This window comes from Coffea arabica, chromosome 9e, assembly GCF_036785885.1.
Source record: "Coffea arabica cultivar ET-39 chromosome 9e, Coffea Arabica ET-39 HiFi, whole genome shotgun sequence".
In the NCBI taxonomy this organism is placed as follows: domain Eukaryota; kingdom Viridiplantae; phylum Streptophyta; class Magnoliopsida; order Gentianales; family Rubiaceae; genus Coffea; species Coffea arabica.
The window spans coordinates 11,285,280-11,302,611 of record NC_092327.1 but is presented as its reverse complement, the minus strand read 5'-3'; the positions used below and the strand labels follow the sequence as shown (position 1 = coordinate 11,302,611).

At 36.3% G+C, this 17,332-nt stretch overlaps 1 protein-coding gene across 1 annotated transcript; it reads right to left on the bottom strand.

The window, feature by feature from the left end:
- Positions 1–2,422: 2,422 nt before the first annotated feature.
- LOC113710320 (uncharacterized) lies at positions 2,423–10,667 on the bottom strand. The gene is made up of 11 exons (XM_027233263.2): positions 10,312–10,667; positions 9,797–9,973; positions 9,651–9,706; positions 7,597–7,662; positions 7,392–7,499; positions 7,103–7,169; positions 6,441–6,525; positions 4,828–4,988; positions 4,414–4,515; positions 3,624–3,846; positions 2,423–2,818 (listed from the first exon to the last, which is right to left on the bottom strand). Exons 1-11 carry the CDS (start codon positions 10,348–10,350, stop codon positions 2,685–2,687), a joined length of 1,218 nt encoding a protein of 405 aa, XP_027089064.2. The 5' UTR covers positions 10,351–10,667; the 3' UTR covers positions 2,423–2,684.
- Positions 10,668–17,332: the final 6,665 nt, after the last annotated feature.

Here is a 17,332-nt window from a genome sequence, read left to right as displayed (position 1 = left end):
GAGACTATTGTAAATGTATTTCCTCTATTCCCTTCTGCTTTGCTGCCTGCCTTGGAAAGGATGCAGCAAAATTGTCCTAACAATTTTTAGCCTCATCAATTGTTGCATTCCCTCCCAAAGATGTCTGCAAAGATAAATTGGTCCTTCCATTTTCACTCAAAATGCCCCACGCGCTTGGCTTCTTCTCAACAGATTTCGCCTCCTTTCTTCTTCACATAAACATCAATGTTTGCATTTTTATCTCTCAATTATTTTTGGCAAATATCCGTAGAGTTAGCAAGACTTATTTTGGTGTACAAAAGAATGAATCCAAGCTTTCTTGACTTTTTCCTTTTGTTTTATGCGGTTGATTCAAATTTTTCATTTGATATTTGAATTTTGAATCAATTTATTTGTCCCAAACGGACCCCGTTAGGACTTCAATACATTTTTCACTTTTTTATTCTGCCCACTTATTATAACGATGTCATTTTTGGTTCAGCAACATAACTAGTAGACGTGGCTCCTTCTTCACCTCGCGTCGCATTTTGTGAGAGGATTGTTCAAGAACGATCCGCCTGGTGACCGTTCCTGCCCCAAATGCAAATCCTCATTCACGCCCCTAATCCGTTGGAGCCTGTTTGATCGGCTATTCCTACAGTCCGAAGTTTTATTTATGAGTACCTTTGCAGCCCTAGAGGATTGTACTTTCATATGCCTATATACATTAAGTATCAGTTTGTAGCAAATAAAGCGTCAGTCCACGGAGCTGGACAAAACATTTTTTTTTTTTTTTTTTGTCGAATACACCATAACTTCATTTCATTTTGTAAACTTGATATTACAAGACTTAGATACAGCAGATTCGCTTCCTCTGAGGTCACTTTGGGCTTCCTCTTGGAGCCACATGGGAAAACATACATCCCATTCAACATTTGTTGTTAGCTTGACAGCAAATTTTGCTACACTATGTGCACATCTATTCCCATCTCTATGCACAAAAGAGAAAGTACATTGTTCAAACAAACCTCTCATATTTGCTATATCCTCAAGGATGACCCCGATGCTGTTTTGCTGCTTTTGTTTCTTGTTTAGCATATCCACCACGTCTTTGCAGTCTGATTGAAGCTCAACTGCCCTCCAGTTTGCTTTCCAGGCCATTTGCATTCCCATCCTAATTGCTGCTGCTTCCTCCACCCGTGGCTCACTACGTTTTACTTCAGCTCTTGCCCAGACTTTCATCAGCTCCCCTTCAGCAGTTCTGGCCACAACACCTATACCTGTTCTCTCTAAATTTTGTGAAAATGCAGCATCAGTATTTAGTTTTATCGTACCCCGTGATGGTGGCCTCCATGTCTTAATTCTGCTTGAGATTGTTGTTTGTTGAATGAACTCTCCTGTTATATCTTGTTGGGCTTCTATATACTCATTCCATTCACCCACAGCTTTCTGCATTGTTTCCCTTGGGTCTGTCTCATAAACATCAAAAGCTGTCCTGTTCCTTGCCTTCCATATTTGCCAAAGGATATTCACAGTCAGCGCTATGTGGTCATGTCCTTGCTCCCTAGTTTTTGCTCCTAATATCCCTTCCCACCATCTTACAAAATTTCCTCTCATATCCCTCAACCCATCCCATTGTATGGGTGCAAGTTTCCAGGTCGTTTCAGCCATGTTACAAAAGAACAACATGTGTTCTAACGTTTCCACCTCTTCCCCACAGCTACTACATATTGGACTGCCTTTGCCTGTTCGCTTATGTATTTGCTCATTCACTGGCAGGCTATGATGTAGGCACCTCCATATGAAGTGCTTCAGTTTGTGTTTCAGTTGTAATGCCCATACATTCTTCCAAACTTTGGAGTTCTGTTGAGCATAACTTGTACTTCCTCTATCTCCTTGCCTTCTTTCCTTTTGTTTATGCTTCCTTATTTCCATTGATACATCATATGCAGATTTTACCGTGAACGCACCTGATTTGGTGTATCTCCAATACAAACGATCCTGGCAGCCTGTGAAACTGAGTGGAATAGCTTTGATCTTTTGGATATCCTCTGCTATGAACCACCGGTTCAGTGTTTGCTGGTCCCAAGCTCCATCCACTATCAGCTCATCCACTTTTCTTAGTGTGCACTGTGGTTCCTTTCTAGTCTTAATCCTCCCCTCCTCACTCCCTTGCAACCGGTGGTTCATTTGAGTAGGCTTGTTTTCATTTGAGTAGCTGGACAAAACATTTGAGTAGGCTTGTTTTCTATTAAATTTCCTTTCCTTCCCTTTTTTTTGGTTACCACACCAAAACGGACCTTGCCACAAGAGAAACGGAAACAGGTGTTGGCTAGCGGGCTTTGGTGCATAAAATTACTTGTTCTATACAGTTCGAAGCCTCTAATCCTTCTATTCTCCATCCAAATTGCTTAAGTACGAAGTTTCTAGTGAATATAACATATGCCAGAACATTCAGTAACAAGTCAGATTAACTTGGCCCAAACAGGATTTGAAATTCGAAGGTTTAGATTTGTACAGTTGTACAAGAACAAAATTCTAGTGAAACAACAAAAGAACAGGAGCCAGCAAGCACTAGCCAAGTCACCACCCCTCCCGAAGGAAAATGACTTTGGTTCAATTTTCACCCAGCCTTGCACCAAGCTTTTCCTAAATACATATAAAACAAGGGAATAAATCCATTTCAACATAAGAAAGCTTTGCCTTCACTGGAGTATTTGGCTGCCGTAATCTTCATTAAATTTCTCATAACGATGTGCATGGAGATGGGCAGAGGGCTTTGTGTTCTTCAAAGCGACCTCTATGTCTCCAGGTGTAATTGGTCCAACCTCAGGCAACTCTGCAAGCAACAAAAACTTTTAGCAACCAAGTACACTAGTAACTTGGACCCAACTATATAATGAGAACAATGATTCATCGATAGACCAAGTTAATTAGCACATCCTTAATCAAATCACTTCAGATAATTGACAAAACACTTGCTCAACCACTGTTTGGTTGCAGATTGAACACGTCATATTTCAACCACCCTCCACCAATCATTTCAATGAACTTGCATAGATACCCAGATCATGTATGGATTTCAAATCTTTACCAATAAACAATTATCAAGGTTTTCAAACCATTAATATCCTTCATTTAATTGGCATCATTTCAGATCCATTATTGTCCTTTAATTAAATTTAGGTGGTAGACCTAGAGTGCTTATTCAAATCTTTTTGTCATCCAAACTGAATTGTTCAAACGGATGATTTCAAAAACCTTTTTTCCCATTAAGCTCCTTGCACAAAATAGAATCCACCAATCAAAAGAGGACATCCTTTTCAGTCCTTTAACAGAAAGGTACACAGCAGAGCAGAGGCAAGTAAAAGCACAATATATTCATTAAAAGATTTCTAGATCCACACAATCATTGTCCATGGGAGACAAACCTGTACATATGCATATACAACACATACATATACATAAACATGTATATATACATATATTATGTGTGTCAGTGTGCTATGTATGTGTTGTGTTATATAAATATATATACATGTGTGTGTGTGTGTCTATATGTATGTATATAAATTTCAGTTTTCCTTTTTCACATGGCATTCCTAGAGTAAAGACTGCAGCAAATAATGGTGAATATAGCATACCATCCTCAGGCATGACTTCTTGTTTGTCTTCAAGAAACAGTATTACCTGTCTTAGGGGCTGCATGGCAGCCTCTTTGCACAATAACCTAATATCAGAACCAGAATAACCCTCTGTTCTTTCGACTAATATATCATAAGGAAGTTTCTCTTCACCAGAGCTCGATGGCAAGAGTTCCTCAAACATGGCTCTTCGTGCATCTGGTTCTGGGAGTGGAACAAGGATCTAGCACCACAGATTTGAGTGTAAAATTTCAATAACCAAACACAAAGCTATGTCCGAATGGATTTTCTTTCCCATTACAGAGGAATTATTAACTTACACTGACAAACTCACACCAAAAGGCAAACGAGAGCAAGTGTGAATCTCTTTAGTCATTAAATCATGAAAACCAAGACTAAAGAATGACAAGTAAAGCCTTTTGTCATAAACTTATGAAATTATCAGTAAATAGTTATTTACCTAGGATTCTCATTCAAATTCAACTTAACACTTATCACCATTTGGATGGGCTGTATTAAATCTGTCACAACTTAGAAGTCAACAGACTGAATTGTACGAGTATAACATTTTGCAAATGTGTCTTTGCTTCAAAAGACAGCATTATATTTGCTCAATATTCATCTTTTAAGTCATGATAGACACTTTTTTTTACCCATTCATAAATGGCCAGAAAGAAAACTGACATGACTTCACGAAATTTTCACGTACTTCACTTCACACTAAACTGCATGTGATGTAATTCTTCCAGCTATCAAGTAAAATTCTAGTATGCCATATTAAATACAATACCCGTTTTTCAAGACGCCGGAGCATCGCAGCATCCAGTTCCCATGGAAGGTTTGTTGCCGCCAAAACAAACACAAGTTCTTCTGACCAAGTCAAACCATCCATCTGCAGTCTAATTAAAGCCATCAGTTTTGAGGCATGTTTAAATCAAATAAAGTTAGTCATTGAATCAGGGGACAGGAGGATGATATTCTTAGCTGCATGGATACAAACGAAACCTAATAATAATATTCATCAATATAAAAGTTTAATGTTTAAACTAAAGGTCGCAGGTAAATGGTAGTACATTTTAAAAAATAAATTACTTAAGCATTCAGTAACAAACCAAAAGAGGCAAAATAACATACCGACATGTATATTTATCTAATACACAATAAAATAAATATACTTCATGCACTTGTAGAAATCAAGTGTGACCTGTATCAGCAGCTCAGTTTTCAAACGTCTGCTTGCTTCATGCTCACTGCGTGCTTCACCTCGTTGGCTGATGATAGCATCAATTTCATCAAGAAATATAGTTGAAGGAGCATGATGTCTAGCAAGCTCAAACAACACCTTCACCAACTTCTCCGAATCACCTGGAATTTTAGGCCATTTTGGATTATTTATCAAATAGAACACATTTAGCTAAATCAATGTTCTGGAAGACAAAAGTGGAAGCAAAAGGTTTGCTGTGGGATCATGAACAATTGCATTAAGGTAACGTATTCAGTAATTTATGTGCCAAATTCTTAAAAACCAATAAAGAAAGAACACAAAAAACTATAACATGAAATATACTGCATTAAAAGACAGACAATATCAGTTTGTGGAAAACAATTTCGCAAAGTAGTGATCTAACAGTGGTGAAACTGCCCAAAGACAGATGCTACATCAAGCCCTAAGGGCAACAAGGTCACCGTGCCACAAACACAACTGGGATTTGCATTGTTTGCTAAATGCCAAGTTGGATATCTTACTTTCTACCGCACAATGATACTGGAGCGCACAATCAAGATCAATTCTACATAATATCAGTACACTTTGGATCACACAATCTACCTAACCCAATAAAAAACAAGGCAAACTTGAAACCAAACCCCAAAGACCAAAAAGGACTGGTTTTGCCATACTCAAGCTATTGCACATATAAGCACAAAACTTGATTTTAACTCCTTTGTCAAAATAAATAACCAAGGTTCCAAAATTCCTACTATGAATATAGCAGCAAACTCAAGCAACCATATAATAGAACTCAATTATTTATAATTGTTCAAAACCTCAATTTCTATGAAAGAGGAAAATTGGAATGTAGATGCAATGTATGTTCCTAAATTGTGAAAAAACTGTGACTGAAACATCAACAACCCCAAAGTTAAAACTTCAAATTAAACAAATTTCTAGAGAAATATAAAAAGCTCAGACTTTGACTGTGCCTATTTGACTTCATTTTTTTGGATATAGAACTCGCTGCCTGGCAATGACTTTTTGTTGTCAGACAGCTAAGGAAGCAGCTGTGAAGTAATGTAGGGCACTCTCTGGGGCTTTGGCTCATTGAAACCAGTCTAACTTTATGGTAGGAAATGAGAGAATTTCAATCAAACTGAAAGCAATGAGAAGGAACAGACATTCTGCACAAGCTAACACTGATGATTGCAGAATTTGTGGGCCTGGCTGCAGCTAGTGAGATTGCTTAGCAACGTTAGTTGGGAGCGAAGACATGTCTGTTAGGTCAGCAGTAGAGGTTAAGACATCAAGGAGTAGTTTTGTTATCATCTAGTTAGTTAATTATGTGGACAGAGTGCAATACACTTTGCAACATCTGTTAGTCTCATTTTACCCTTCATTACCTTGACAAGTGAGGTTGGTCCAACAGTTCAAATCTAATGGCTATATCAATAGCCAAATCTCAAGGTGTCTAATTGTCGTTTAGTCAAATATATGCAACAACCAAATAAGCAAGAATATGTAAGGGTTACTCAGGCAACAATGAGCATTATTTCAAGTTTCAAAATAGAAATGACCTTGACAAGGTAATTAGCTCAACATACCACGCCATTTGCTGACAATCGATGATGCAGAAATATTGAAAAATGTGGTTTTGCACTCTGTCGCAACAGCTTTTGCAAGCATAGTCTGCAGTATTTAAACAAAAAAATCCTTACACATAACCATAGATTGAAGCTTCAACAAACCTTGTAACGCAAGTATCATATAAACATTCAAGAAAACTTAGTTACTCTTGACGACCAATTGGTTAAATGCGTAACTCAATACTTAACAGGATGGAGAAAAGTAAGCTAATATTAGACACATCAGAATTTTTAATGCAATGCCCAATGTTTGAGTTCGTGAAGTGCGGGCAATAACCTCTTTTCCATCTGTTCTCTCCCTTTGACAAGTGACAAGCCATATTTTCAGCTAATAGCACCACCAATCAATATGTCCACTCATTATATGTCATATTCAATAAAAGGCTGATTTAACTCTAGATCTTCCATGTTGAACTTCAAAAAAATTGTTTGATTAGAAGAATTACATCTCACAACTACACATTTGGAGGTCAGCGACAGCAGCCTCACAGGATGGATCATATAGTTAATCAAAACAAGATGGGAAAACACAAGAAGAAATGACAGCGATCATGAGAAAATCATATGGAACTCCAAATTAAGAGTATAGTATACCAATCAAAGGGATAAACATTTACTACCTTTCCAGTTCCTGGAGGGCCAAAGAGAAGAATCCCTTTCCAAGGTGACAAGAGTCCAGTAAAGTATCTTTAAAGAAAGAAAAGTCAGGCCAAGTTAAACAAGAATTTCAAATAATCTTCTCCATGCTTAAGGGTATCATCTTGTAAAACAGACAGATAAGGAGCTCCACAGATCCTTATCTGGAGATGCTGCCATGTATGAAGCATTGCTTGTATGATTAGCTACAATATGCTAAAGTTGAGATTCCAAGTTACACATTAAAAGGGAAATTAACAACAGTAGACCTACTTGGGATACTTAATTGGCATGACCACTGCTTCTTTGAGTAGGCGCTTTGCATTTTCCAATCCTTTAATGGTTTCCCAATTAACATCTGGACTACCACGGATAATATCCCTGAGTAGAAGAGAAGAAAAATGTCGCATAATTTGTTTCATGTTACATACTTTCCAATCATACATAAAAGAGAAAATTATAGAGTTGATTTTATTACCTACTCAAACTTTCTGCTAAATTACGCATCTCAGCAGTTTCAAAAGGAGGAAGCAAAGATCTCTGTCTGAAAAGTAAAATCAAAAGTGAAAAGTCTAGCCAGCAAGCTGCTGCTCCTGCAAGTTACTCATATATAACATGTATGCAAAAGAAATTTTCCTGTAAGCATATCTGTACTCAACAGCGAACAATCGAGTAGCCAATATTAGGATGCACTCTCACTTTGACAACAGCTGAAGCATTTACTTTGCATGTTGTATACATGTATACTTCAGGAAGAAATTATATAATCGTGATAAACATCAACAACAGTCCAGGAAAATTGACCTTTACTCGACTATCAAGTTTGATGTCTTTTATTTTAAGTTAGAGAGGACAATAATAATGATGATGATGACATTATCATCATCATCAATATTATTATCATTATTGTTGTTGTTGTTGTTATTATTATTATTATTATTATTATTATTATTATGATGATGCTGTATGGAATGTTATTTTAAAGTGGTAGTGGAATGACAAGAAACATATGGCACAAAGCAGTTATGTTCTTTTAAACAAACTACACAAAACATATCCACCTCCAAAACAGGATTGACACAATGAATAGTAAATATACTCACTTAGCCAAACAATCCTACCACAATCACAGATCGACTAATAATTTCTTCCCAGCCAGCACAACTTTGCATCAGCTCCACACCCACGAGTACTAGCATGGAGCTCGCTGATATTGATGCTTCATTTATCACTGGATCATTTTGCCTGCCTTGTGCTTCAGTATTCATCTAATACTGATTTTACTATATCACAACAGTTAAAAAGGCATAGCAATTTCATGCTGGTAACGGGAAACCAGGATATGTCGTTCACCTTTAGTACAAATCTTGGAATTTAATAGCGCAAACATTTTTTCTAATTGTTTTCATATTAATACAGTTCATGAACTTCAAATTAAATCATCCTCCCTCTTTTTACCCACAGTTCTTGTTGTATTTCTATCAGGGATGCAAGAATGTGATTAATTATTGACTCTTCCATTTTAATGTCATAAGCAATCAAAAAAAGTAACTAGGCATATTCATCGAATTGACTAATGCAAGTCATCCGATTAAAGCTGTCCACAAGCAACTACACTCATCCAAGTCCCACAAATTTCTCAATAAATTGTCTATGTTTTCCTGCAGAGAACTGGATTCAAAGACAAATAGAAAATTCGCCATAACCAAGCAACAGAAGTCAACGATCAGCCACTTAAATTAAAGACACAATACCCACTTTTATAATTAAAGCCTTCAATAAATAACTAAAGCTGATTTCTATTAACTACTTTTTGTTACCTATGAAAGTAATTCCAACCTTTGCCCTCTATAAGAGCCATCAAATTTTAGAAAGAGATAAACATGTTGCCAGAGTACAAAAGAAATTGTTTGAACAAATAGCATACATATTGACTGCAGATATCATGTTCAAATGTCATTTACCAAGTCCAAAGCTTTATTAGTATGCAGGCCTCTGGTGCCCATGACTCAATTCTATAATAGAAACACATATACAATGCCAATCTTTAAGTTTCCTCAAGCGTTGTTTTTCAGTTAAAAGCTGCATATTTGGAATGGCCAAACTCAAAATAGGTACTAAGCTTCGCTAACTATTAGATTTGGGTGCCAAAAGAGCCACTCAACTTTCTAAGAGTGTACTCTTCACATGACTCAATGAATTTAAGTCATCAAATCATAGATGCAGCAATTCTAACAGAAACATGGCTGGCTTATGCCTCATTCCATTTAAATTAATGGCTAAAATCAACAGAAGTGCTGGCAATTTACTGAGATAAAAGCTTGGCAAATTAATTTTATGACTCTGACTAGTGAAGTGCTGGAAACATCCAATCAGAATAGTCTGGTTACCATTCAAGCTTTCTTCCCCTCCCCTGACATATTGCATGAATGAAATGTTGACGCTCTTAATGGAAGTTAATGATAAGCCTACAAAACAATTAGCTTTACAGAAAAGGGAAAAAAGATGTCTCGTAAATACAAAACCACATACAGTGCATCAGTTACGGCAGAAGGAACTCCATTGCTGTATGTCGGCCTCCTTGGATCCTAAATCACCACATAAATCAACCATATCGACTAGATTAGCAATCAAGCAAAACATATACCGCATGCAAATAAAAGATGACAAGAAATCACCTGATTCTGATACTCCTCGTAAATGGCTAAGTCAGATTTGTTCTTCAAATGTCCATTCCCATTAGATGACACATTTGATGGATCGCCATCAGATACCATTCGTCCATTCGCATCCGCCTCTTTGGTCTCCGGAATTCTCTTCCTCCCAAACTTCGTATCATAAAATAACTTAAAATCCTAAAAAGTCCAAAAAAGAAATACCCTAATGAATATGAATAATTCTCCATTATTTTACCTAATGGAAAAATTTAGCTGTCATTTAGCCACCAAAAGTCATCGATGCGGATTATCAATAATTTGAACATATAGTTGAAACACCAATTTTTTTTTCCCACATAATGAGTTCAATCAAGGTCACAGGAGTTTCTCACAATCAGTATGAAAGAATAATTACAGCTCAAATCAAGTAAAATACAAAGTTTAATTAAGCATGCGGAATCAAATAATAAAGTCAACTACTCAGCATTAAGGTTTTAGAATTTAACAATTAAGAATGAATAAAGATTGGAAGATACTTGAAATGTCCATCGAGTGAGGGAAGGTTCGTCAGCCATGTGATTCAGGCTTTGCTACGAATTAGTCCCCTGAGAAAGAAGAAGAAAGAAAGAAAAGAGAACTGATCTTTCCTTCTCTTCTCTTCTCCCTCTCTCAACTCACACACACCAACACACTCACTATCTGTTGTTCCTCGTGATTCAGATTCAGATTATTATACACTAATACCAGAAGTAATATATATTAAAAAAAAGGCAGAGTAGACTTGCTAGTTGGTGGTATAGAACTCGTTGCACCGAGAAGAATTGTTTGAAGACAATTCTTTACCGAAGAGGGGAAGGGGAAGGGGAATGGGAAGGAGGGGTGAGGGATGGGTGTGATGAAATATAACAGTGAATTTGTTAAAATTGAAATTGAAATCTGAAATTCGAATTCATTAAATATTAAATTGTTAAATATTAAATTTAATACATTTGAGTGTATATTACATTCAGTAATAAGTGAATAGTGTATCACTTAATTTTGAGAGCAAGTTTTGTCTAAAAAATTCAGTGTCACTTAAATTAATTCAAATGTTTAATTTTTTATTATCAAACAGTCGGAATATGTTAAGATTTGAATTCATTAAATTTAAATATTGAACTGAATTATCAAACAGGACCTAAGTAAGAGGTTTCAAGTTTGACGATTTTCACTTATACTAAAAAATAAAAGAAAAAGAGAATGAGAGGGAAAAGGAAAGGAGTATCAAAGAGGGTAACAAATCCAGGTGATTCATAACTAATAAAGTTAATAATTATTGTCATAGGGTTTGTTTAATGGTTACCTATCGACCATTCATTGAAATATATTTTATGTGTTAAATTTTTTATATAGTAAAATTAATTAGATAAAATGTACCTTTATTCTTATCCTTATCCTTGTAATATTTAAGAATGCATTTAGGAATAGTTGAGTGACCGATTTCAACTGCTTGGTTATAAGGATGTTATGGTCTCTTGAAAATAGTGTTATAAAGAATTGTCTTTAGAACAAGTGTTTAATGCTTATTTTTTGGGTAACTTTTACTTAATTGCTATGTTTTGGGGTTGCAAAGGTATTTGTTTTGGGACAGGTGCCTTTGGTGCTTAAATGACCATAGAAGGTTATTTGGGGAATGTGATAAATTGTAGAGAATTGATTATACATATGGTACAAAGTCATATAGCAATGAGTCATTCTGATTTTAGCCATTTGCCTCTTAGTAATTGTAATAGGAGGAGCTCACCGCACACATGCGCAATGTAGAATTCAAAGACTGCCATGACTAGTTTTGCCTAGTAAATTAATAAGAAACCAGAAAATGGAAAAAATATAATTGAAAAGTATAATAAACAATATAACAGGCTATTAATGCAGCAAAGGCATGACTGAAAAACATAAAAAGTAGATTGTAGGCTGTTGGTGTAGCAAAGGTACAACAAAAAAAACACAATAAGTAGATTGTTGGTTGTTATTGATGAGATTATTAATGTTGAGGTTGTCAATGTTGAGAGGTTCATCCATAGTGTAGGAAGTGATTATTTCATAAGTTGCATATCTGATCAGCCTAAATCTAGAAGAAGAAGGCTTGATGCAGCATATAAGCATTTTTCCATGTAGAGTAGTCATGAGATGTTGAGTTAAATTGTAAGAACCCTCACTTAAAAATATAAATTCTCCTAAACTACTTGCATTGCCCTAAGATTAAATCAATTATAACATTTTTTTGTATTGCATTTCATTACCTTTTACATGAATTGTAACATCTTCTTAAATTGGCATTATTTTATTTCACCACATACACTATGACCAAATACCCTTTTAATTGTGTTTGAGACTTTATGTGATAGTTAAAGGTGTTATTTTAGACATTGGAAACATTTGGAGGGTAGCAACCTTATTTGGCAATGTTTAGAGTGAGAATGGCCAAGATTGAGACAAGTGGCAAAACCCTAACCATTCATCTTATTTGACCACGGAATGAGAGGATTTTAAATCATCTTGGCTTCATTTTTTTCCTCATGTTGGCCGAATTTCATTAGCTTCCAAGGAAAGAGAGAAAAACTCCATTTTCTTGCTTTTTAACCCTAGCTTGATCTTGAGCAAAAATAAAAAATGAATGAGCCTAGGTTAGTTGAGTGAACTACCTTCAAGTCTAGTGTGTAATTCAAGTTTGGAGCTTTGGTTTTTGGTGGCTTTTGGGTGATTCAAGCTTCACTTAAGAAAGGTAAATGATCCTTAACTCTTAACTTTATTGTGTTATATTATTAAGTGTTTGAGGTTTTGATGGCAAACTAGGAGTTGAGCGGATGTTATTTGTGGTTAAATTTCTTGAGCTAAACAAGTAGAAGTAGGGTTGGTTGTTTAGCATGCCATGTGTTTGATATTTTGTTTAAGCTTTGTTTATGGTTTTTCTTAATGTATTAACATGTTTTGGATCCTTTTAAAGTTAGGGATAACTCTTGGAATGTTGTTTGAGTTAGCTATAATGAAGGACGGAAGTTGGAGTTGAATGTGAACTTGTGGACTGTTTTGCTTCTCTTGGCTGATCGGCCTTGGAGTGGAGGTTTCTCCTTGATTTTTGTGGCTCTTTGCACCTTAATTAAGCCTAAGAAACTTGGCTAAACATTAGTTTAAGCTTTAGTGTGAGTTTAAATGGAAATGAAGCAAGTAAAGTGGTTGTTTTTGGGCAAGTTAGTGGACTGTTTTGGTTCTTCTTTGTTGGCTAGATTGTTTTGGTTCTTTTAATCATTTTGTATGTTGCATTTTAAGCTTCAAGGGTGCTAGATAACTTGATCCCCTATATATGAACTCTAGCAGATTGAATTGGATGAATTTGAGCCAAAACGAGTGAAGTTGGCAAGACGAAATAGAGTAACTTTGTTAGGGTTTTGAACTGATCAGAACTGAAAAATCAGTCAACTTTCCCGGATTACTGGTATTGATAGGAAAGGAACTAGAGTCTGGATTTTATACCTTTGGAAAGCCCTTCGAGTCTAGTTTCCAACGCCGCCAACGGCACTTGATTCCGACTTTTTTACAGTGAGATATGACCGTTTTCCCGAGACTGCGTGGGCGCGACTGTTTTACCCGCGAAAACACTTATGAACTTAAATAAGATTTTTCTTTTGCTCAACTTTCTTGCACTTGTCAAACTCATTTTCTTATGACCTTTTCCTGCATTTTGGGCCTAGCTTGCATGGTCAATTGAGTCGATTTATCCACCAACTTGGTCACTTATTGAACTTACATTTGGGTTGGAAAATAAAGCTAGAATGTTAACGACTTTCACTCGTTGCCCTAGGATTGGGAAACGGAGGTGAGGGTAATCAAGGAACTTGACGAATAAGCTTTGCATTTCTTAACAGGTGAGTGTTCTAAGTGCATGAAAATATTTACATGGAATGTCTCCTTGCTGGAATGATATGCTTGTTTGGTTAAAGTAATTGCTCTTGAAGTGATAACCTTTGGGACGAGAATGTACTTTATCATACTCGATCCTTTGTAGTTAACTTCTTGATATTGATATGAAAGGAATTGCTTTGCTTGCACTTGACTTGTTGGCTACTCGGGTGGTTATCCTACTGACTTTCTTGTGTGCTTGGGGCACGTGTTACATGCTCACTATTGCTAGAAATTGCTAGGTATGTGACGCCCCCACTTCTCCCTAAGGCGAATCAAAGGGTACCCGCGGGACGCCTGCCCAACTCTCGCCAGGGCTCACTATAATCCACAATTCACAAGCCCGGAATACTTCAATAATACTTCAAATAACTCCAATACATAATAAAAGTACTCCAAAATATGTCACACTTACAATTAATCAGCTCTCAAACTTAATACAACCCAAAAGAATATTTACTACAGCCATCTGCTGTAATACAACTTAAAGTCTTCAAGAGAAAGCAATCTAGTACTATTCACGAGCACTTTTGGTCTCGAACCCTATTAAAGAAACCCAAAACGTGGGATGAGCTACACAACCCAGTGAGGTTCCAAGACACTCTAGCAGTTTTAATAAATCAAGTAATTGAGCATACTGCGTGTATGGTTCAAGGTTGCACAATGACATATTAACATGAGACAATAATCATTGTACGAGTAATTTCAGCATATCACAGGTATGGCACATTTGTATGAAACGGTTATCATTATGTAAAATAAACACACATTGAAGGATACGGTGTTCCATTGGAACCATTTCGGTCAACTGCATCTTATAACTTCCGGTCCCCACGGTACTGTCTGGCTATCGCCTTATCCCTCCAGTGGTAATACTCGAGTATACCGAAACGGTGGCCCAGGGTATCAACCTACCCGACCGAGCCCAGTCCTGGCTCGAGTAGGTCAGTAACCAAGGGCAGGGCCCAAGTTCAGTTTAGAGCTTACAACATGCACAAGTAATCAAATAACTTGGCTAACGATAAAAATTTATTCTTTTGGTAGGTCGAGTGAGATAAAATACACACTCGCCTTAAAATGGTGGACAATTTTATATGAGCAATTACTAGCAACAATTAACACATAAACACATAAGCAATATTTGATAATTTCATGTGAACATGTAATTTACGGTAATTAAGTAATCAAGTACCAGGTAATCAAGTAGATAGAAAAATGGTAAGAAATTACGGTAAACGGTAACGGTTGACGGTTAACGGTAGTAATCACGGTTAATTGGTAGACATTAGTCATTTTAATAGGCCGCCATTGGCCGTTTCCCACTTTTACCACTTAAGAGTCGAGGAGATTTACTCCAACCGATTTATGCAGCCATAGCATAATTAATCATTTAAACACATCACATATATATGCAATTCAAGTATTTCATGTCGAGCAATTCAAGTATACATTACTTAAATATGCATAAGTGTGGTAAATACTTAACATGTAGCACTTAACACTTAATGATCATGGATTAAGCATGATAGACTTATTCAAATTACGTACTCCTATATGGAACACTCACCTATTGCAACAAAAGAGTAAGTGTGTATACAATCCTTCAGGTGTTCCCCTCGAGATCCTCTTGAAGGTCTCCTTGAGCACCTGAGCAAACAATAGTTGTCTATTACACACCATCGCTTAAAATCCCTTACTTATCGTGAATGTTGTACTAGTGTTCATTCTAAGGAGAATTCATGAATTGAGCCTTAATTATTTATAGTCGAGGCCCGGAAGTGGGTTTTAAAAACATAAGAGAAATTTGATTCTCGCCTTTGAAATCAAGTGTAAAACGGTCTAGCAATATCGGAGTAAAATTGAGAATTTGAAACCCTCAATTTCCTTTAAGTTCGGAAATTTCAGATTCGGCAAGCAAACTTTGAAAAATCAGATCTCACTCTCTATGAGTCCAAAATTGGAAAACTTGGTACCGTTGGAAACTACTTCCAAAGTACTAAAAGTTTCTAGAAAACACTTTTCCATGATTCCAAACGGAAGGTATTCAAAAATTGGTTCAAAGTTGCTGTTTTGAACATGAAGATAGCTTTCGGGGTTGGTTTTTGGCCAACTTTGGGAATTCGGCAAAATTCACTCAATTTGAACTAGCTTTTGAAATTTGGAAACTCTATTAGAGTTGTAATCAAAGTTTAAAATGGAACAAGCGGAATGAGAATTGAAGTTTTGAGCACCAAGATATGGTAGCTCAAAGTTACCCAAATTTCTTTGTTAAATAAGGGTTTTTCCAAAATCAAGTCACAAACTTTGGAAGTTTAGTTGAGAAATGAAACGGCCTCAGAATAGCACCAAAATTAGCAGTGTAACACTACCATATTGTCGCGCCCCAATTTTTAAAATAAGAAAAATAAAAAGACGAGTTTAGAAAAAAGGCTTTTTGATTCAATTTTTTGATTGAAAATGAATTTTTGATTTAAAAAGAAAATGAAAACATGGGCCTAAATGGGACTCGAAAATGCGACGATTTGACCCAAAATATAGTTTAAAAAGGGTTTCTGAATGAAAAATAGAGTCGCCACTTGGTATAGAGTTAAGGTGTACCAAGTCACCTAAAAAATGAATTTTTAAAGAAAAAAAAGTAGAAAACCCTTTTTAAACGACTCCAAGTCTACGAAAATCAGAGAAAAAGATTCGGGAGTCACATTTGAAGAAAGGGAAGGCAAGGATAAGAATCCAAGGCACCCTTTCAACCTAACTAAGGCTAGTTGCGCGATTTAGTCAAAGATTTTCTTATTTTAAGTTAAAGATTTATCACATTTGGATGTACTATATGAATGCAAACCCTAGACCTAAGAGGGTATCGGGGGTCGAAATTTCTCTTCAAATCTCAATTGATGCCAATCACATTAATTGTGATGCCCAATGTGGACTCTTTGGAGAGGTCACGAATAATGCAAGAATATGAGGTTTTAAGAAAAAAAAAAAGAAAATAAAAGTAATTATACAAATATACGTGGCCTAAAGGAATGCATCATGTCGGGTATGGGGGACTAATGTTCGTGACTCAATTTTCCCTTTAATAGAGGGAATACGAGCGTGCTAAGGCTAAAAAAGCCAAACTCGTCCATATCCCATATCCAAGGGATTTTCCTATCTAATCAAGCAAATGATCTAACCTAATTCTAATGCTTAGAAGAAATGCAAGTCTAATGTCATGTTTCATACAAAGGGGGCAAGTAATATACATATAAGGGAAAATATAGAGGGAGGGATATGCATATATAAGGAAAGTGTCATGCAACATGGTAAAAAAAAGCCCTAGAAAGTAAAGATATGCATGAGATGAAGTGATTTTATCACACAATCATGATCTAACGTGCGGCTGGTTCCTAAGGGTCTAGCGTTGGACTATCCCTTAACTAACGTTCTCTCACAAGCATTGGACTTGTGAGGGCTCGAAGAGAAAGACCATGACTAGCATTGGACTAGCCACGGTAACGTGCATTCATTCACATAATCAAATATAATACTAAAGCAAAATAGACATACAAAAGCACATAGTTTCACATAGCACGTATCACATAAACATGCTCATCTAGATGCAAAAACCTAAGGAAAGCA